Below are 20,565 nucleotides of genomic sequence, written 5' to 3'. Positions count from 1 at the left end.
TTATTTCTAAGCTCATCCTTTCACCATTCGACCACATAAAACCTCACTTGCTTCTTCTTTCCCTTCTACTCTCAGTACAGCGATGCAATATGACTGAGGGAAAAAACACCGAGTCGAGGCAACCGGGGGACGGAACCCAGGTATGTAAAGTCTTTCTCCCTACCAGACCCGTTGTCACACACGACTCGTTTCTTCTCGGCTTAAGCGGTTGAGATGGTGGGGGTACGCTTCCGTTCAAAAAGGCAAGTGCCTCACGGCGGATGTCGCGCTCCGGCGCGCTGGTTTAATGGAGTGGATCCTGTCAGAGCTGCCCACGTCGCGCAGCACAGGCCCCGGGCTACGACGAGACTTCCAGGTTGCAAATCTGCTTAGTTCCAGCGCGTGTCAGCGGGTACCATCTACTGCACCCTTTTTTGGTCTCCAGCGTCCTCCATGCCACCGAAATTTCGACGTGAACCCCGTGGATGCAGGGCCAGCCTTTGCCTCGAGACCCCACTGCTAACCGCACTTTCGTGACCGAAGCAGGAGAGTGGGACAATACCGCCTACCGACACCGTCTCTTTTCCTCCTTTACCTTCCAGAGCGAGCTCTCCCTGCGATGAAACGACACAAAAGGGCGCACCTTCGTCTCCGTCCGACTTGTATGCGCCCTGTTCGACCCCGAACGCACCTCGACCTCATACCCCGAGACTGAGATCTGCTGCGGAAAACGCCGAGGACGGAGCTCTGGAGCAGACTGCGCATGCGGCAGAACGGGCGATTGGGATTGAGGAGAGAGGCAAGCAGGCCTTTTCGCAGGTTGCATATGTCTCTTCTAGCCAGAAAACTTTCATGAAGAGGAAAGGACGAACGTAGGCGGCAAAGCGGCAACGCAAGCCCTATTTTCCACGAGGACTTGGACTGACCTGGACTTTGAATACTACCTAGGTCCGAGGAGCTTCTACAGCGATACCGCGACGACGCCTGCAATTCGTTTCCCACTTACGGGTATGCCTCGATCCGAAACGAACAAGAGCAAAGAGACACCACTGACACTTACCCTTGTAGGACCTCGAAAGACGGAGTTCCCGTTCCGGATCCAATGGTGAGTCTGCTCTGCAAACAGCCAAGCACCTGGAACTGACGCTGGCACAGAGTACGAAAAACAGACGTTTGTTGAACGGCGGCTTGACCGGTGGAATCAACACTCTCCAAAGAGGCTCCGATGTATCTAGCAAAAGACATATCAACGAATCCCCGAGATTAGCCAAACGTCGAAAGACACAACCCGAAGCTGCGGCAACAGAAGCCTCAGCCCAAGCTGCCTTTACAACACAGAGTTTCGCTCCGATACCGACGTCGTCGTCTCTCTCACCGCAAACGCCCACATTGGTCGACTTGACGAACTCCCAGCAGCCAGCGGACGTGGAGGCAGCTAGCAACCGCAGCACGCATTCCCTCAACTCGACTGCAAACGGCAACGAGTTCAAGAACGTGGAGAAGGCGCATAATGGTCTCAGTAAGAAATCTGGAACTCGCCCTCGCCCTCGTCCCCGAAGACTGCAAGTCAGAGAATCAAAGAAGCCTGAGGGCTATGATTGCGATGTCGAGGACGAGATCGGTCAAGACCAGCCAGTCTTAGATAAGCGGGCTAGAAGGGATTCCAGAGAGGGTCCCAGAAAAGCGGCTTGGCGTCGCCCCCAGAGACGTACTGCAGAGGAGATAACCGAGGTCTCGGAGGACGACGAGCTTGCCATTCAGACGGGACGCAGTCGTCGAGCACAAGACGACATCTCAGACGGTGATGGAACGTCACTGAATGGAGCCACTGCAAACCGCACGCGAGGAGATATGACCAAAGTGAATTTTGGACAGTCAACGGCCAACCCCAAAGACGCTGTCCTCCAATCTGAACAGTCGCAGCCGGTCATTCCCAAAGACTTTGTCCTCACAGTCATGCGTGCCGTATCGGGAAAGGACACTTTCGAGGCTAAGAAGCCAGAGGATTGTATTCTTCTGAAGATTGGCCAGGACTCTAGGAGTCTGATCGCATTCGACCCTGCGGGCGAGCGCTTTTCGAAGAGTGGATGGCTGGATGTCAAGTTGATGTTCTGCACGAAAATATATTTTAGCACAACGGGTGCCCAATTTGCGGTGGTCTGGAGGTCCTCTACTGCCCAAATTGGAGGTTTGCTGGTCCTGGAATTTGCTGGCCCCGGAGACGCCCACACTCTTGGATTGTGGGCTGAGACCAAGGTCAACAGCTTTCCTACGCAGAGGACCGATTGTTCCTCCAAGGACAGGTGCGTCTTCCAATGGTTCGCTCTACATCCGATTATGCTAACAGGAAGCTAGCCAATATCTCCAGAAGATTTACGACAAGCAAAAGGCGGCTGCGGACAAGTGGGAAGACAGAAAAGACTCGCAGCCAGACGACATCAAGCTTCTGGAACACAAAGAGGCGAGCAAGACCAAGGCCGACGCAACGTCGGTGCCGTGGAGTCAGTCAAAACCAAGTCCCGTGAGGAACCCACTACTTCGCGGCAATATGAGGGCTGAAGATCCATCGCATTCGTCAAACCCCGAGTCAAAAACATCTGCCTACTTCGCTCCCACCCACTATAATAGCGCGACTGAGCCTCAACAGACCAAGGACTTACGGCCCAGAGAGGCAAGAAATACCGCCTCCAAGCGGGTTCATGAGTCTCCTCTTAGTATTTTCAAACGCAAATCCCCAAGCCCCGTTACGTGGATTCAGCAAAACCCTGATTGGGACAAGATATGGAATGAGAAACCGCTCATTTTCCCTGCTACAGGCAAGAACAGGTCATCAGTCTATCGTGATGACATTTCGCGGCTCGAAGAGGGAGAATATCTGAACGATAATCTCATCGGCTTCTACCTACGCTATCTTCAGGTTCACCTGGAAAAGGAGAAGAAATCAATATCCGAGCGGATTTACATCATGAACACCTACTTCTACCCGAAGCTGACCGACGTCAAGGCAGGTCGAGGGATCAACTACGAAGGCGTCAAATCTTGGACTGCAAAGGTTGACCTCTTCTCCTACGATTACATCGTGGTTCCCGTCAATGAGAGTGCTCACTGGTACCTGGCAATCGTCTGCAACCCATCCAAGCTGCTCAAGACGAATGATGGTGAACCCAAGATCCAGAACGTCAAGCCTTTGGATGAGACAAAAGAAGAGCCGAAGGAGAACGCACAGGAGAAGCTCGGAGCAATCTCTTCGGAAGAAGAAGGGATGGTATCTACTGTTGGCGAGCAAGTCGAGCAGATGAGTCTGGAAGAGAGCAAGCCTATCGAAGAAGAGAAAAAAGAAGAGCCAAGGCCTGGGAAGAAAGAAAAGGGACAGCCTGCGAAGCAACGCCAATCACGCAAAAGCACAGGAATCGCGGGTCGGAAGCAGGATCCCACAGAAGCCAGAGTCATCACTCTCGACTCTCTAGGCGTCGGGCACTCCCCTACCTGCGGCAACTTGAAGGCTTACCTCGTCCGAGAGGCCAAGGATAAGCGCAGCATGGAAGTCGAACCACCCGGTACATTTGGATTAACAGCAAAGAACATTCCCGAGCAGGAAGATCACGCAAGTTGTGGTGCGTTTCTTCTGGGCTACATGCGTGAGTTCCTGAAGGATCCTGACGGCGTAGTCACCAAGCTGGTTCGTAAGGAGCGCCTAGAATGGGATATCACGTCTCCTGCGATGCGAAGCGAACTACGCACTATCATCATCGAACAGAGGAAAATGCAGAACGCCACCTTGGCAGCAGAGAGGATAGCAAAACGCAAGTCTACCGGACAGCCGCTTGCTCCCGGTAAATTGCCCAGTGAAGGTCAAGAGAGCGAGCCTGCGACGCCGAGAACTCCTCAGCATGTTGTTGACGTGCCAAAGAACCCGTCATCCACTGTTAAAGGATCTCCGGCCATAGGCCGTCTCCCGCCCCACAATCGCAGCAGTCCGCCAGCAAAGACTAAGCCCAGCGACGCAACCCCTCTCTTAGCAGAACCCGAGTCTGCGACACACGATAGGCCTGTCACTGAGATCGAGAAAGCCACGGACGTTCCGCGAGTCGTTGATGTTGAGCAAGCCTCGGAGCTTGGAATTATTGAGCAGGCTGCGACTGATCCACAGGAACAGCATGACACAGCTTGTGAGCCTGGCTCGGCAGTCGATCATGCTATATCATCTGGCAGGACCAATCTTCCGACCAACCATGAATGTGACGTGATACGGGCTCTCGTGGATAATTTGGATGAGCAACCAGCGACGCCGAAACGTACAGCGTGGCACACCGGTACATCAGGTGGAGTTCAGCTCAGAACGAGCCCTCGTCATTCGAAAACCAAGGCGGTCGAGGCCAATGAGAGTTCCAAGATGCTGCCGGCACTTAAGCCGTCACCGGCCCAGTCTTCCGCGCAAAAGGCGTCAGGCTCTCGTGGTTCCAACAAGAAACTTGGCAACAGCCAAATGATGTTGGGCCCACTTGAGTCTTCACCAGCCCAGTCTGCCGGGCACAAAAAGGCAGGTCTCCGGGGTCCTAAGAGGAAACTCAGTAATAGTGAGGAGATGCTATGCAATCTGTCTTCGCCGCCGCCCAAGGCTGCTCGCAAGGATGAAAAGTATGGTCCGCAACCACCAAAAGGTGACTCGCCAAGTCAGCAACTGCTCGCTGAATTGCGTTCTCCCAGCGAGTCCACGCAAGGAGAGGGCTCGACGTCTAGGAGCGACGTCAAAATGCAAGATAGCATCATTATCGAAGACCCGGAATCCCCAAAGACGCCACCACGCACGTTGACGAAGACTCCTACACAAAAGAGTCATTACTTCCGGTCCAGGTCGTCGCCTCAGTCGGTCAGAGAGAAGAGGAATTTATCTTTGCAAGAGCAAAAAGTAAGGAGTAGCGTGATAACGAGCATCGAGCAGGACTCTGAGACGGTAGATCTCACAGTCAACTGAGCAGCATCTGCATCATGATACCCCATTTCGTAACGACTCGCGAAGGGCAGTTGAGTCAAGATGGAGACAATAATGAAGAGGTTGGATCTGTCGTATAGGTCGGCAGAGGAGTGAGGCAGCATTCGTTTTTCTGGACTGGTTGGCGCGAAGGCGTTTGTCCAAGTAGTGTCAGATGGCATAGCTATACCCCATACCCGTAGAACTTCACTTAGCGTCCTAAGCACGTCAAAGAGATGGCTTTTTTTTTTCTCGAAGACTCGAAGAGTGGCTGCAATTTTTCATGTCGCTATGACAGAGAGTAGAAGTAGAGGCTCATCTCGTAGTGCGTACAATGTGGTACAAGATCCTCTATAAGTGCTTTTCCCCCAAACGCCCCTCTCCTCTAAAGGGGACACCTCTATATGCTTTTCTTTACTCACTTCCCGAATCCGATGCATCATTATGGTTACCATTCACTTCCGGCTTTTTCAACAGCTTAGGCACCTCAAACACGTATCCTCCGTTCTTGGCGGTGCCCTTGCGCATCTGCCACCTGCCCAATCTGTGCTCTTTGCCTACCGCGGCCACGACACAAATACCGTCCTGCCCACGGTCCCCACGTTCAAAGATGGCAATGTCGTTGATCACACCCTTCAGGCCGCCAGCGGCACCTTCTGACTTGCCTTTGGTGGCCTTCGAGGCCTGCTCAGCTTCTGACGTAAGAACTCCCGCTTCCTCGAGCTTCCTCTTGTCCTCGCTGAGACGCCATACTCTTATGCAGCCGTCCCAGCTACCGCTGAGGATGACGTCCGAGTACGGGATCGACTTGAGCGCCGTGATCCACCGCGGTTGCGGCGGCGGTACGATGCTCGGATCTGGGTTGTGATCCGCCGAGACCTCGTCCGGGCGGAGGGGTTGTTCCAGGCCGTGGGCCATTGGGAAAATGTGAAGGGGCTTCTTTTTGGTGACGCTCCAGAGGGCCAGGGAGCCGTTGTCGCTACCGGTGACGAAGAGCTCGTCGTCGATCATGGCGACTCGGTCCATGCTACCCTCGTGCGGAAGAGAGCGCGGGTCGACGTCCGGACGGGACTTTTTATCTACCGCACCGCCGCGGAAGACGAGCTGTGTCTCCTCTGCGACTTTCCACAAGCGTGCTGTCCTGTCGCGGGCGCCCACGCTCACGCAGCGCTCTTGGGCGAGGGCGTCGATGTCGACAATCTCGTCCTGGTGGCCGAATAGCGTCTCGATGTAGGCGAGCTCGTCCAGACTCCAGACCTTGACTGTGCGGTCTTTTGAACACGAGTACAGCTGGTTCGTGCCGCGGCGGAAGGCGAGGCCGGTGACGGCGTCGCGGTGGTGAGTGAAGACGCGGAGGGGTTTGAGAGTTTCGGCGTCATAGATGATGAGCCTGCGGTCCTGGCCGCCCGTGACTACGTATTTGCCGTCGGGCGACGCCGCAACGCAGAGTATCTTTTCCACGTGGCGCTGGTACGACTTTTTCGTCGCCTGGGCCAGGCTACCCCTCAACCAGTTCTCAAGCTCGGGTCTCTTGCGCGGCGGCGCCGGCGGCTTCTTGGGCTTCTTCTTAGTCGTCTGCGGGAACTGGTGCTGGGGCAGGTCCTGTATCCTCCACTTGTGCAGGTACATGTCCTTTGTGGTGGTGTAGGCATAGGGCGCGTTGACGGCGACGGAGGTAAAGGTCTCGGTGTTGTTGCGAAAGAAGGACGAGGTCGCCCGGTCAAAGGCGAGCTCATCGGCGAGGGTGCGGTAGACTTTTCCCTTGGACTCGGCCACGTCCTCTTGCAACCTCTCGTTGATCAGGTCGCGGTCAATGTCGGCGGCGTCGAATCCCACCTCATCCACCTGCTGCTTGACATTCTCGAGGTACCGCTCGGCGAGCCTCAGCCGGCGCTCAGCGGCCGTCTCGCCCGCGGTCCCTTCGTCATCGGAAGACGAGCCATTGTCGCTTTCTTCGGGGGCGGAAGCTATGCTCTCGAGGTCAGAGTCGCTGCCCGAGATCGATTCGTCGTCGTCGTCGCGCTCATTTCGCTTTTTGGAGGCTGGTGCTGACGCCGCGGCGCCGGCCGTCTTCTTGCCTCTGCTGCCTCTGCCGGCCACTGCTGTAGTAGATTTCGGAGGGGCTCTGTTGGAGGTCTTTGAGGCGGCAATCCGCTTCTTGGGGGGGGCGGGGGCGTCTGTTCTCTTGCGTTTCTTGTTGGCGCCGGGTATCGTGAAGAAGGACGACATTATGGGCAGTAGAGCGCGGTGCTTTGCCTGGGAATCTGGGCAAACAACTTTCCGTCCTGGCCCGCCTACATTGACGATATTTTTTTTTTCGCCCGCTGCTCGAGGTGGGCTTCTCAGAAAAAAAAAGTTCGGTGGGTACGTATCTCGGAGAATCAGATGCCAGTGTGGGGTACGGATGCACCCAATCATGAGCAGGTCGACCAGGGGTCGGTTTTTCCGGGCAGCGGCGGTCTCTCTAGGCAGAATCCGCCCAGGACGGCTCATCCGTTCAGGCTGTAGCTCGACTGCGCGTTCCGGGGGGTAGCTCGAACGTACCTGGACTGGGCAGGTTGAAGGCTGACGAACACCCGACGCTCAACACCAAAACGAAACATCACCATCCTTTCCCCCACAACAAAACCAATCAGACAACAACCTCAAAAACAGCCAGAATGTGAGATACCAGCTTGTTGTTTCTCTGACTTTTGGAAATGCAACAAGCTAATGTGGAATGCGATTGGCAGGGAGGTACTACTCGGCATCACGGGCAAGGACTTCACTATCATCGCAGCTTCCAAAGCTGCCATGCGTGGTGCAACCGTTCTGAAGACTGCCGACGACAAGACGAGAGCGCTGAACAAGCACACATTGATTGCATACTCTGGAGAGTCGGGCGACACCGGTCAGTCACCTGCATCATGGAGCTCCCAACCCCGCCGGGGAAGGAGGGGCGAGCATTGAAGCACACCCCTCCTCCACTGTCCGCTCACGATGTGTGAGCTACGATTTGCTGACTTGAGCTCGACAATGTGCAGTGCAATTCGCCGACTACATCCAAGCAAACTCCCAGCTCTACTCGATGCGCAATGAGACAGACCTCTCCCCCTCCGGCCTCGCCAACTTCGTTCGCGGCGAGCTCGCATCGAGCTTGCGGTCGCGGAAGCCGTACAACGTCAACCTGCTCCTCGGCGGCGTCGATCCCATCACACAGAAGCCCGCACTGTATTGGCTGGACTACCTCGCGTCGCTGGCACCCCTTCCATATGCCGCCCACGGCTACGCACAGTACGTTGACTAGCTCTGGAGCTTCTCTGTGAATATGTTGCAGCTTTGCGGCCATGTATAAGATGAGGGCCAGGAACAGTTTAGCTAAAACGGGGACGTAAAACAGATACTACTGCTTGTCGATTCTCGATAAACACCACCACCCCGACATCACGCTCGGCCAGGGCATCAAGATCCTCAACTTGTGCACGGACGAGCTCAAGAGACGGTTACCGATCGACTTCAAGGGCATGACAGTCAAGGCCGTGACCAAGGACGGAGTCGTGGACATAGAGTTCGACGACGACAAGGTGGTGAAGGCTGCTTGAGGCGGCCGGCTTGCGAATGCAATGACGGGAAATGAGGGGCCTTTCGGGATTCTGGTGCGAGGAAGCATCAGAGACAAGAGAGGCAGAACCAGCAAAACTGTACCACTAGACCGGGCTGGTAATTGATACAGGCATCACTTCTATCACGACGAAACGCCAGTCCTGGAGACACGTTGTCCCGTGCTTCATCTATGGCCGAATAACTCGAATATCTCAAGCGAGAGTTTGATTTGCTGATGCTATTAAGGATGGGACCATTGACACGATAAACAAGGGACGGCATTATTTCAATTTCGGGCTTGACCGTGCTCGACGGCAGAAAATGGTTGCTGTATCCGTTCACCGTAGCAGTGATAGCGACTGAGCCGGTGCTAGAGAGTAAACATCCAACGAAGGAGTGGGGTGGTGTTCAAGCAGTGAGGTCACGATTATTCTTAGGTACAGGTTCCAGGAAGCAATCCATGGTTCTGAAACGGTGCCGGGCCGCTCACTTTTCAGAAGAGCAGCGGTCGGAACCGCTCGAATCGTTCGTTCCTCTGCCTTTTCACTGGGAAGTCTGGCGCTTCAGCCGAGGGGGAAACGAACGGCCCAAGTTAGACCTCGTCCAATCTCTCGCGTGTTTTATAAGGATGTTGTTCGTTGACGAGGGAGGGATGCATGATAATTGAATGGGGCGGATGATGTTCCGGCCGGTCGACCGGTCTGTTCAAACACACCTAGACCCAGATGTACCGTTGTATTTCAACTCCCGGCGTTTGACTCGCATCCTTTCCCTTTGAACCTTGGATGTTTCCCTGTCTTTGGTGGCTGACTAGCTGCGCAATTGATTCTTTATTGGTTCAACTGGCGGGTTCGGCGGCTCCGATGTCTTCGACGCTTGAAGCCTCTTCCCCCCTTCCTTCATCCCCTTGTGGTGTGTCGGCGCTCCATGCAGGTTTGGTTTAACGACAAAATTCATGTGCTGTGGTGTCGGAATCCCGAGAGAACGATGCACTGCCATGTGGAAACTCAGCAAGAAGCGAGTTCTCGGCGGTGCCCCCACGGAATGACGTCTTTCAGTCCTGTCAATCGAGGTCTCAGATTCCTACCCAAGCACTCAAAGTCTCGTCCTGGGAAATGCACTTTTTCCGTTAAACTACATCAACCTGTTGGTGATGAATGAGATCCAAATGTATATTTCTGCTGTGTTAATGGTGGCAGGACTGTACGCATACAGAATCAGAGGTTGGGCAGCCTATCGAAAGGCCATGTCTCAATGATTTTGTTTGTGGTCACGGTGAAGGGGAATAATACTATGTGCCTCGACCAAGCCAAACTCTTCAAGCCTGGCTCTGACCTCGTCGTGAGAACAAGACTTGGTCCTGTCAGTCCTACCTTGGCTAAGGATATGCACGACTTGGATTATATCTAATCGCCACTTGGACTCCAGGCTCCAGCCCTCCATATCCATTACATCGACATGCGGGGCACCCTGTAACCCCGAGTTTCTATGTCTTGTTCCTTCCCATCTACGGATACGCTAGTCTGACCCTGCCAACCAAAAACCAGCCCCAACACCCAGCCAAGAAATCACACTTAGGTACCAGCCTTCAGCAGTAATCTTGTCGCGATGTGTTTGTCATGAAATTTGGCATGCACCCGTTCCTTCAAGAGCATCAATACCGTTGGAAAACCCAGAGTTGGTCGGTACAGAGGCACCAGATTTTACCTAGGGAAAAAGATCGGAACACACAGCCGTCTTGGACTCCAGGGTCCGTTCATGCGCGGGCCGTAGCGCTGGACGTGACGTTTGTTCACCTCAGCTGAGGCAGGGCAGTCGGGTAAGGTACCTTACGTTGTACCTTCCCTCGTGTACGTACCGCGTATCTTTCGCGGTTTCTCCTACCAACTCTGCGTTGTCCAGTTAAAAGACTGCCACTGGATTGGTTCCCGTTCCCTCCCTCCTCTTCAGCCCACAGGAAGGCGATACCTACCTTACCTAAGGAACCTTGGTGAATGAAAAAAAAATTTAGTACGTGGGGGATGGGAAAAGCTGGATGGTTGTTTGTTGGGGACAGTTTAGCGTGGCCTGTCACCTCACATGTCATCATACTCTGCCCCCTTCACCCTGTAGAAAGCAAGCACATGCTTACACGTCCTCGAGTGTGGCCAATCCGGTGCTTCGGTTATCCACCCCTTGGCGGGCAGTAGCGGCTGAGAGGGAGCCTGGAGCCTGTCGTGCGCTTTCCTCCTGAGTCTTGCCTGCTTGGAGCCTGAGCGGCCGGTGGGCGTATGGACAGGCACTGGCTGGGCTCCAGGCTGGGGGCCAGTCCAGTCGAGGCGAGGGCGGCCCCCAGACTCAGAGAGCAAACAAGGGAAGGAGCGCCTCCACAAATTTTTTGGGAGGGAAGGTACGGTGGTGGTACGTGGGTGCCAGAGCCAGCAGCGCCCAGTGCTGACGGAGGCAGGTTGGCAGGGGTGTGTGGCCTTTTCTGGTGGATTCCGACACAATCTCAAACCGAATTTTTTTTTTCTCCCCTACTTCTTGCCTCCTCCTCCGATCTTCAAAATCCCTTTTCTCTCCCACAACCTCCCCCCCTCCTCCCACACAAAACTCTTCCCACCCTACAAAAACAAAAGGGATTATTCTCTTTCAACCCCCATCCCCTCACCGACACATCACTTTTCATCACTTGTTCTCTTGTCTTTCCTTTGAAGCATCTTGGGAAAAGCAAGTCTTAAGAACTAATCGTCGTGCGCCTCAGCACTACGCGCCTGCCTAATAAACGAACACCCATCGAGAAGGACAAACGTTGGAAAGTCAGCCCCCAACTTTCTGTTTTTCTTCCTCTTTTCCATCCTTCGGTTTGCTTGTTTTATCAACCGCGGACCGGCTTCCCTTCACTTCGATTTTACTCCTTCGCTGTCTTTTCAGTCGTTTCGAGAGTAATCCGACCACGTCGATCGATTCCAGATACCCTTCAGTCGACACTCGAGCCATCAAACTCTTCCGACACCGGTCACGATCAAATCATCCATCATGGCTGACCAACTCAACATGTCTGGCCTGAACATCCAGGACCAGCAGAACCAACCCCGCTCGTACATCCCGCCTCACATGCGTAAGATGGGTGGTGCGGCTCCTCCGGCGATGAACGGTGGCGGTGGTGGTATCAACAACAGCGCTTGGGCTGCTGGGTGAGTCCTTCTTTCCCTCTTCTCACGATAAGGGCGTTTTGCCCATATGCGTTTTGTCACAAGCAACAACCGCTAACCATGTACAACAGCAACCAGCAGAACTTCAACGCTGCCCAGCCTGGCGGCGACTGGCCTGCTATGGGCGGCCCTGGCGGTCCCGGCGGCCCCCCCGCTGCTGCCCCTGCTCCTCAGCAAAATTTCCACCCCCGCGGCGGTCGTGGCGGCTGGCAAGGTGAGGGCGGCGGCCGCGGTGGTTACAGCGGTGGCGGCTACGGTGGTCACGCCGGGGGCGGTGGTGGCCAGCAGGCTCGCGGCTCTGGCGATGGTCAGTGGCGTGACGGCAAGCACATTCCTGGCCCCGTCAACCCTCGTGTTGAGCGTGAGCTCTTCGGTACCCCCGACGACCCGTCCAAGCAGCACACCGGTATCAACTTCGAGAAGTACGATGACATCCCCGTCGAGGCCTCTGGACACGACGTTCCCGAACCCGTCCTTACCTTCTCGAACCCTCCTCTCGACAACCACCTCATCAGCAACATCGAGATGGCCCGCTACAAGGTCCCCACCCCCGTCCAGAAATACTCGATCCCCATCGTCATGGGCGGTCGCGATCTCATGGCTTGTGCCCAGACCGGTTCCGGAAAGACTGGTGGTTTCCTGTTCCCCATCCTTTCCCAGGCCTTCATCAATGGTCCTTCCACCATTCCTCCCAATGCTCAGGGTGGCTTCGGTCGCCAGCGCAAGGCTTACCCCACTTCTCTGATTCTGGCTCCCACTCGTGAGCTGGTCTCCCAGATCTACGAAGAGTCTCGCAAGTTTGCGTACCGTTCCTGGGTTCGCCCTTGCGTCGTCTACGGTGGTGCCGACATTGGCTCCCAGCTCCGCCAGATCGAGCGCGGCTGCGACTTGCTCGTTGCTACTCCGGGACGTCTTGTTGACCTCATAGAGCGTGGTCGCATCTCTCTGCAGAACATCAAGTACCTTGTGCTCGACGAGGCTGATCGCATGCTTGACATGGGTTTCGAGCCTCAGATTCGCCGTATTGTTGAGGGCGAGGACATGCCAAATGTTCAGAACCGCCAGACTCTCATGTTCTCAGCTACCTTCCCCCGCGACATCCAGATGCTCGCCCGCGACTTCTTGAAGGACTACGTCTTCTTGTCCGTCGGTCGTGTCGGTTCCACCTCTGAGAACATTACTCAGAAAGTCGAGTATGTCGAGGACGTTGACAAGCGCTCTGTGCTATTGGACATTCTCCACACCCACGGTGCTGGTCTCACTCTTATCTTTGTCGAGACGAAGCGTATGGCCGACTCTCTGTCGGACTTCCTGATCAACCAGAGCTTCCCCGCCACCTCTATTCACGGTGACCGCACTCAGCGTGAGCGTGAGCGCGCTCTCGAGTTCTTCCGCAACGGCCGTTGCCCTATCCTGGTGGCTACTGCTGTCGCCGCTCGTGGTCTTGATATCCCCAACGTCACCCACGTTGTCAACTATGACTTGCCCACCGACATTGACGACTACGTTCACCGCATCGGTCGTACTGGTCGTGCCGGAAACACTGGTCACTCCACCGCATTCTTCAACCGTGGCAACCGTGGTGTCGTCCGCGAGCTTCTTGAGCTTCTCAAGGAGGCTAACCAGGAGGTTCCCAGCTTCCTCGAGACCATTGCTCGCGAGTCCTCCTACGGTGGTGGCCGTGGTGGACGTCCTCGCGGTGGCGGCCGCGGACAGGGTGCCAACCGTGACTTCCGCAAGTACGGCGGTGGCGGTGCCGGCGGCGGAGGCTTCGGTGGTGCCCCTGGCGGCGGCGGCGGCGGCTTCAGCGGCGGCGCTGGCGGCTACGGAGGTGGTGGCGGTGGTTTCAGCGGCCCCCCGGCTGGCGGCTTCAGCGGCGGTGCCGGCGGCGGCGGCTACGGCGGTGCTGCTGGTGGTGGCGGCGGTGGTGGCGGCTACGGCGGCGGTGGCTACGGCAACCCCGGTGGCCCTGGCGGAAACTCGTCTTGGTGGTAAACATCTTTCGATCACGACATCTGGCGGCTGCGAATTAGACGGGGGTCTCACTGCACGCAGCCAGGCAGCTTTTCCGACCAGCTGCGAGTTATCGGGTTTTCTTTTTCCTTTTGGTTTGCGCGCATGGGTCGACAAGGTACGCATTCATCGTCACGCTTTTTCTGCATTTCGACTTTTTCGACACGGCGACATGACCCCGAGAGCCGACGCTTGTGCCTCTCAAATTTCAACGAGAAGCATCATCGGGTGTTCGGACAGGCATCGGCATCGATAGAGAGCATTTCTTTGATTTTGCTGGACCGAAACTCCATGATACCCTTAGACCGACATTGGGAAAAGCTTTGAGAATCGGCAGAGCTGCATGACAACACACATGCGATGTGCTGCAGCGTGGCCGGATCTACGGATACACGACACGGATCCTGGATCTGCCTACGCATTACGAAGATCATGTTTCTGCTTTTCTACCAGCGTTTTCCCCCGAAGGGCATATTCGACGCTTTTCGATGATAGAAGGGTCATGCATCTCGCCGTGCATACAATAGACAAAAGTGGATTTTCTCGGTCGTCTGGTCATCATCGACGCTGCAGGTCTGCCCCCGGGGCAAACAGGGCAGGGCAGCGATACTGAGGACAAGGCGACGGCATAGACTGGACTGGTAATGGAAGGTTCTGATGGACGGTCGACAGAACGGATAATCACAAGACGTTTTGAGAGCGGGAACCAGTGGCCCTCCCAGGCACAGATTAGGGATTTACGGGGAGGGATACAAAAGTTCTTGCTCTTAATCGGTAATGGCCACAACATGGACATGGTCTTCAGCTCCTGCAATGGAAAAGGAATTGCAGGGGGCTGGAGGCATCAGAGACTTCGGTCTTGGGTTCGGGGCGAGGCGGCCGTGCAAGGCCATCCCCTGGTAGACAGCCAGTCTGGACTGAGAAGTCCCAATAAAAACAGATTCTGATTAAAAAAAAACCCCTCCATGGCATTGTGACATGTACGATGTGACTGGTGATGTTTCCATGAAGCTTGCTATGAAACCATCACGCGATAAAACCTGAACGGCCTACAGTGAGACAACCTGGAAGGTACCAGCGATCCAGCGACCGGCTGGAACACGACTCCTGATTACATCCGCTGATGCTGGCAACCTCGGGCAATTCTGTAGCCAATTCCAAGCCTTCCCAGAGCTTGGGGACTCTGCTGGCTAAGCAAGACCACGGCAAATGGCGAAGTGAACAAAAGTCATGCTTTCACTGCAAGTAATCATCGCAATTGGCCCCAAAAGGACACTTTGGCGGTGATTCATTCTGCCCCAGCGCCGCCGTTGGTTACGATACGAGGTTGTGTCAAGATTCAGTACCACCAATAACTCTGTTATTATTGCCGTATTTCGATCGACGGCCAGCTACCTGGAGGGTTATTTGAAGTTGCAGCTTGTGACGAACACTTGGTGGAGTTGGTTCCGGAGAAACCTGGCCTCGACACCAGGCTGTGGTCCCCAAGGTACGTACATCCCAGGGGCCACGGGTGAGCCTGGAAGTTTAGTGGTAGGGGTCAGCCTGACGCGCTCCCCCAAATCGTGAGCTCTGAAGTGGGCTCCGTGCCTCGCTTTCCAGTGATAGTTGGTGGGATCTCAGCATCAGCAGCTGGTCTGGGCGGTGGGCAAAGTCCAATTCAATTCAGCCCGTTACATGGTACTTACGCCCATTCATCAACCAATTCCTCCCACTTCACCCACTCTGCAAACCATCTTCTCTCCAACAACAATCCATCCCTTGATTCGAATAGCTACCAGTTCAACAATCGCGATAGTCGAGGCTAGCACGCCCTATTCCGCATTCTGTGACGAGCTCGACGACACTGCATCGATGATCGCATTCTGTCCGAATCTTTTCTAAATCAATCAACCCTACCGATTGATCAACCTTGCGCCTTCCTTGTATGTCGCCCGCTTCTCCCGATTCTACTGCGGGCGGCGCAATGTCAGACGCAGAGGCACCTACTTCTCCGGCGCGCGGCGATGAGGGCAAATCTTTCCTCTCGCAAGCGATGACCGAAGATGACGATACTCGCATGATGGACGGAACCCCGGAGCCAGGCGAGAAGACGACAGGCCGTGGCAAGGGCAAGAACGCAGCAAAAGAATCGGCTGGAGCCGTCACGGGAAAGATCCGACACCTGAAAAAAGAAGATGGCGAGCCGCTCTGGCGCAAGGACATCCAATACGACTTCCTCAAAGCCATCTTCGATGACGAGACAGTAGTATTCACCAATTCGTACGAACCCGAGAAGCCGCCCCAGAACTTCGCCGACCTCTACATCGACACCATGTCCCGCAGTAGCAAAACCAGCAAGGTCCTTCGCGACAAACTCCTCACCGATCGAGCCGCGGCGAAAGGAATGGCCATGGTCTGCCTATTGGTCAATATTGGCAGAATGAACACAACCCTCAACTGTCAGTCCATCTCCGCCATTCGTGTGTCCAGATACATACTAACAAAACGGTAGTCTTCCCCGAGATGCGAGCCCAGCTACGAACCTACCACGCCATCCCATCGCTCCAGGCGCATCAAGATGCGCATGCATACAAACAACTCCAGGATGCACCGAGACTGAAGTCCATCCTGAAGGGCGGTGCCGAGGATCGCGAAGAGCCCGGGAGCCTCAATAAGATCAAGGCTAGAGAGGTGCCTCGGACAAACCCCGTCAACCTCCTGTTCGTCATCTGCCAGTCAGCTTCTAAGATCGCCGAATTGCACTTTCCTCCCGGGCGAGAATTCCACGACCTGGTCATGAAGACAAATTTTACCAGCAAATCTCGCGCTAAGGCATTCCTCTGGATCATGTGGTTTTACCTCGAATCCGACTTCACGGAGGAGGGCTGTGACGAGAACCCCTTCGGCCCTGGCGTCGACTACGGCGTTGACGTCGCTAATCAGGGCGTCCCCGAACTAGAAGAGATGACCCCGGAGGAGGAGGCTGCCGAAAACGTTGATACAGATGTGGAAATCAAATTTGGCGAGGAGAAGCAGAAGATGCGTGCCAAGATTCTAGAGGCAGACCAGGCATACCTAGCCGACAGTCAGACCAAGCGAGGCTCAAGGACTTCTCGTGTAATGGCCGAGGATGGGCCTGCAATCTTACCCCGTATTCGACCTTCGAAACACGAGTCCGATATGGATAGTACCCGTTCGACGCCACCACCAAAGGCACTGGGACGAGGCCTTGGAGGCTCGGTCCGACGTGGTGGAGCACCTCTCAAGTACCAGATCTTCGAGGCATCATCGCCAGCAGGTCCGGCCCATGGCTCAGCGGAGGGCATCGTTGCAAGAAAGCCCCGGCCTCCCACAGCACACCAGATTGCGGTAGAGAGGAATAGAAATCAGAGAGTCGAATACATACTTGACCGTGGCATCAGGAGACAACACCACAAGGCCAGGAAGTTTCGACGACAGGATGGCGCGGTATACCGAGCATACAAGCGCATCCAGCAGATGCCAAACCCATTTGAGGACAGCGAAGGTGAAGATGGCCCGCAGCGACAGTTGGCCTCTGCCGGTGACAAGACCGTCGGCGCTTTCCGTCAAAAGGGCTTCGGTGGCCTGGTGCTCTTGACTACAGAGAACGACGACTTTGGTGAAGAGGCAAGCGCCTACGCTGCAGCATTCAGACGCACATCACGGCGACTGACCCGATGGTCTGCTCACGATGGTGCTCCCCTGGGGGTCATTCCTCCCAGAAAGAGGAAGAAGGCCGAGGGCGAGGCTAACGGCCACGGAGAAGCTGGCGACATGACCATGGATCTTGACACGCAAAGGGCCTCGGAGGCTGCAGACGGATCACAATCTCGGATGAACGGGGATGTCGACGGCGACGAGACTCTCGGCGACATCACGATGGGAGACATGACCATGGACGACGTTGATGATGCGGATAAGACGGCTGCGCCTGATGACGAAGAAGAGCTAGACGACATGGATAGGTCCCTTCTAGGCCTCGCCGCAGATGATGCAGAAGACTCGGCTTCCGATGACGAGTAGAGACCTTCTCGGAAGCCGCTTCGGTCGGTCCGTCTCGTTCGCCCACGGCGAACAGCTAGTGGACGCGGGCGTTTATTTCCCTGAACCCCTGCAGCCGCCGTCGTCCTACGATAGCAGCCGCACGACGGACTGCGTTGATCCTTTTTCTTTGGTCATTTCTAGAACTTGTGGGCGCAGGAGTTGTATACCAGCAGGAACCGATGGAACAATACACCAAAAATTTGGCGCGAGGGCAAAGGGAAGGATGGCGGTGGAAACACTCAAGACGCAGAGTAGGAGGCATCTTATAGGGAGCGTCCTGGGGGGTTTTCTCTCTGTCTTTGTACGGACTTTTTTTTTTTTGTCTTGCTAATCTCCTTTCCTTTACTTCATCGCCGTCGTGCCGCAGTCAGGCACGCAAGTTTCAATAGACGTCATACATCATTCTTCATGGCCCATGTTATCTGCAGGTTGTAGGTGAGATGATGTTGCCTCGAAAGCATGATCACATCCTGGTTGTGTATACTGTTTTGCAAATTAATTCAAACGCGCAAAACGGATAGCTCCTTGCATAGACCTACCCAACCGCCCCCTGGACGTCTTTCCAAAGATATTTCAAAAGCGTTGACGAACGACGAGGGCCATAGGCGCGCTCGGAAGTGACATCGCCAACGGAGGGAGCAATAGCAAGCGGGAGTTGCGTGTTCGTGTTTGCTCGTTCGAAAATATTCGTCACTGGCAAGCTTGTGCGATGGGACCGTTCCATGAGACGGTCCATGAAATCTGTTCAATGCGCGGTCATGTATAGTCGTGTGAAATCCCAACTCGAAAGGTCTATCATGCAGCAGCAGGGACATGTATGATATCCATGTCGCCCCGCAGGCCTCGGGTGGTGATGACTTTTGGCTCATGTACTCGAGGAGGGGCTTCCAGTGTCTGAGTCCTTTTTTGGAGTTCAATACTCATCTCCTCGCTACCGGCATGTATATGCTTACTTCATTGTCCGGGAGGGCAAGGAGTGGGCTAATGTCGCAACTCTGAGGCATCCTTGCGTGCTATTTCCCCGGACATTGAGGCTCAAATGGAGAGATAAGGTCCCCTATCCGTCCTGCTGGGGGAAAAAAAATACAACTACATGCGATGCTCTGCACCAACCGCCCGCGAGACGGGTGTAGATGAATACCTGGTCGGCCCTTGATTCCCTTACTTGATTCCTTGCCGAGGTCCGTGATTGCTTGAGATGTCTCGTCGATAATGGTGCTCTGACTGGGCAAATCGGTGCAAACACTCTCCAGCTGCGACTCTTTTTTTGGCAGATGTAAATCGAGCGTGTAGTAGGATACGTCACTCAACTTCCCATCTCCAGTGTACCGTCTTAGGGGCAGATACGAGGCGTCCCATATAGATGGAAACTGCTAGGTATTCTGACACTTATCGAGGATGCCGTGGCGCGGCGAAGGAAAACAGTTGGCATCCTGGCCTGTCAGGCGAAACCATCTTATTCCATCTCAACTTCGTCTGTTTATTGATTGTAGGTCACCGAACCTCATCTCACCCCGTGTTATCGCTCTATGCACCGAATTGTACCCGACTGGTGACCTGACGGGTGTTCATGAATCGGCAAATCAAGACCTTCCTTTCTAGACTAAAGGCCTACCATATACACCATGGGAAATTACAGTCTGAAAAAAAAAAAAAAAAAAAAAAAAGAACTCCCAGCTCTCATATCACAAAGTGTATATCCTGAGCGTTCAGTGGGCATGGGCAATTCTTGAGACCTCAAGGGAATATAGTATTTGTACCTGCTACACCGCAACTTCATCCCCTCAGACCAAGGATCGACAAATTAGCCAAGGCACGCCAGTTGAGAAATAACCAGGCGTGAGATGTTTGACTCGGATCGGGCGATTGACGTGGACAATAGGCTGCCCAGCAGGTTAGCACATGCACCAGCTACGCTGGTGCAAGTTTGCTTGCGCGCCTGCTTATGAATCCACGCACGCTCACGCGAGGTGCAACTCTGCAAGGCGCGTGGGATGAGAGAACTCCGCGACTGTGTGTCAAATCGGGCATGTAGGTGCGGAGGTGCGGACGAAGAGTAGTAAAAGCTCTACGCTACACGGTCAGTGTAAGCACCTCGGCCGAATTGGTCCAAGACCTTGGTGGCCTTGTCAAAGACGGAAGAGCTGATGGCAACATAACTCCAAGACCGACGCCCAAATAGCTGGCAGAACCCATCCCGATTTGCGATTGTTTTCGAGACAGTCTGAAGTCGTGTGACACAGCCACACTGCAAAAGATCTGCACTCGTCCGAAAACCGCGGGTAGGTAGGAATACACCACAGTATCGAGTGTGAGTGGTCTGCTAATCCAAGCCTCGAGCACTTTTTTACCTGTTTAGGCTTGTCAGTCCAGGACTTCGGGTTGGCTGGTGGCGGGGCCGGCTCCGAAGGGGTGGAGCCGGTGGTGACGGGTAGCCGAATCCTACCTGCCCCCCCCCCCTACGATGTCCTTTTGCAAACTGCTCAATTTCCCGTCTGCAACTTTGTGCAATTTTCATAAAACATTATCCAATACAGAAACGTTGGGGCTTGTGCAGTGTGTCGAATCAATTTCAAATTGCCTGGTTATCTCATCAACATACTCCGTACGGATACCATACATTGTAGATGTAAAACGGTAAAGTAGTAGCATGTCGGAGTTGGCGAAATCCATACGCTAGGGAGTCCGGATATTACGCGTATTCACAGTAGGCCTGGCTAAGCTTCTTACTTGCTAAGATAGGCTTTCGAGAGGCCAGACGATGGTGGCATGGGCCGT

General features: G+C 54.7%; 5 protein-coding genes across 5 annotated transcripts; 4 read left to right on the top strand and 1 right to left on the bottom strand.

Moving 5' to 3' along the window:
• Positions 1-89: 89 nt before the first annotated feature.
• Positions 90-4,954, top strand: CORC01_12040 (sentrin-specific protease; the record flags this gene model as incomplete). The annotated part of the gene is made up of 6 exons (XM_022623662.1): positions 90-140; positions 526-851; positions 928-987; positions 1,048-1,084; positions 1,135-2,282; positions 2,335-4,954. 6 exons carry the CDS (start codon positions 90-92, stop codon positions 4,952-4,954), a joined length of 4,242 nt encoding a protein of 1,413 aa, XP_022469824.1.
• A 411-nt stretch (positions 4,955-5,365) lies between these two features.
• On the bottom strand, positions 5,366-7,180 carry CORC01_12039 (WD repeat domain-containing protein; the record flags this gene model as incomplete). The annotated part of the gene is made up of 1 exon (XM_022623661.1): positions 5,366-7,180. One exon carries the CDS (start codon positions 7,178-7,180, stop codon positions 5,366-5,368), a length of 1,815 nt encoding a protein of 604 aa, XP_022469823.1.
• A 483-nt stretch (positions 7,181-7,663) lies between these two features.
• CORC01_12038 (proteasome subunit beta type-2) lies at positions 7,664-8,532 on the top strand (the record flags this gene model as incomplete). Its single annotated transcript, XM_022623660.1, has 3 exons — positions 7,664-7,841; positions 7,975-8,224; positions 8,331-8,532. The coding sequence occupies 3 exons, from the start codon at positions 7,664-7,666 to the stop codon at positions 8,530-8,532; spliced, it is 630 nt and encodes a 209-aa protein (XP_022469822.1).
• Positions 8,533-11,551: 3,019 nt separating this feature from the next.
• On the top strand, positions 11,552-13,722 carry CORC01_12037 (DEAD/DEAH box helicase; the record flags this gene model as incomplete). The annotated part of the gene is made up of 2 exons (XM_022623659.1): positions 11,552-11,709; positions 11,799-13,722. 2 exons carry the CDS (start codon positions 11,552-11,554, stop codon positions 13,720-13,722), a joined length of 2,082 nt encoding a protein of 693 aa, XP_022469821.1.
• A 1,945-nt stretch (positions 13,723-15,667) lies between these two features.
• On the top strand, positions 15,668-17,766 carry CORC01_12036 (INO80 chromatin remodeling complex Ies1; the record flags this gene model as incomplete). Its single annotated transcript, XM_022623658.1, has 2 exons — positions 15,668-16,181; positions 16,235-17,766. 2 exons carry the CDS (start codon positions 15,668-15,670, stop codon positions 17,764-17,766), a joined length of 2,046 nt encoding a protein of 681 aa, XP_022469820.1.
• Positions 17,767-20,565: the final 2,799 nt, after the last annotated feature.

This window comes from Colletotrichum orchidophilum (genome assembly GCF_001831195.1).
Source record: "Colletotrichum orchidophilum strain IMI 309357 chromosome Unknown Scaffold_141.1, whole genome shotgun sequence".
In the NCBI taxonomy this organism is placed as follows: domain Eukaryota; kingdom Fungi; phylum Ascomycota; class Sordariomycetes; order Glomerellales; family Glomerellaceae; genus Colletotrichum; species Colletotrichum orchidophilum.
This window is presented reverse-complemented; position numbering and strand designations above follow the sequence as displayed.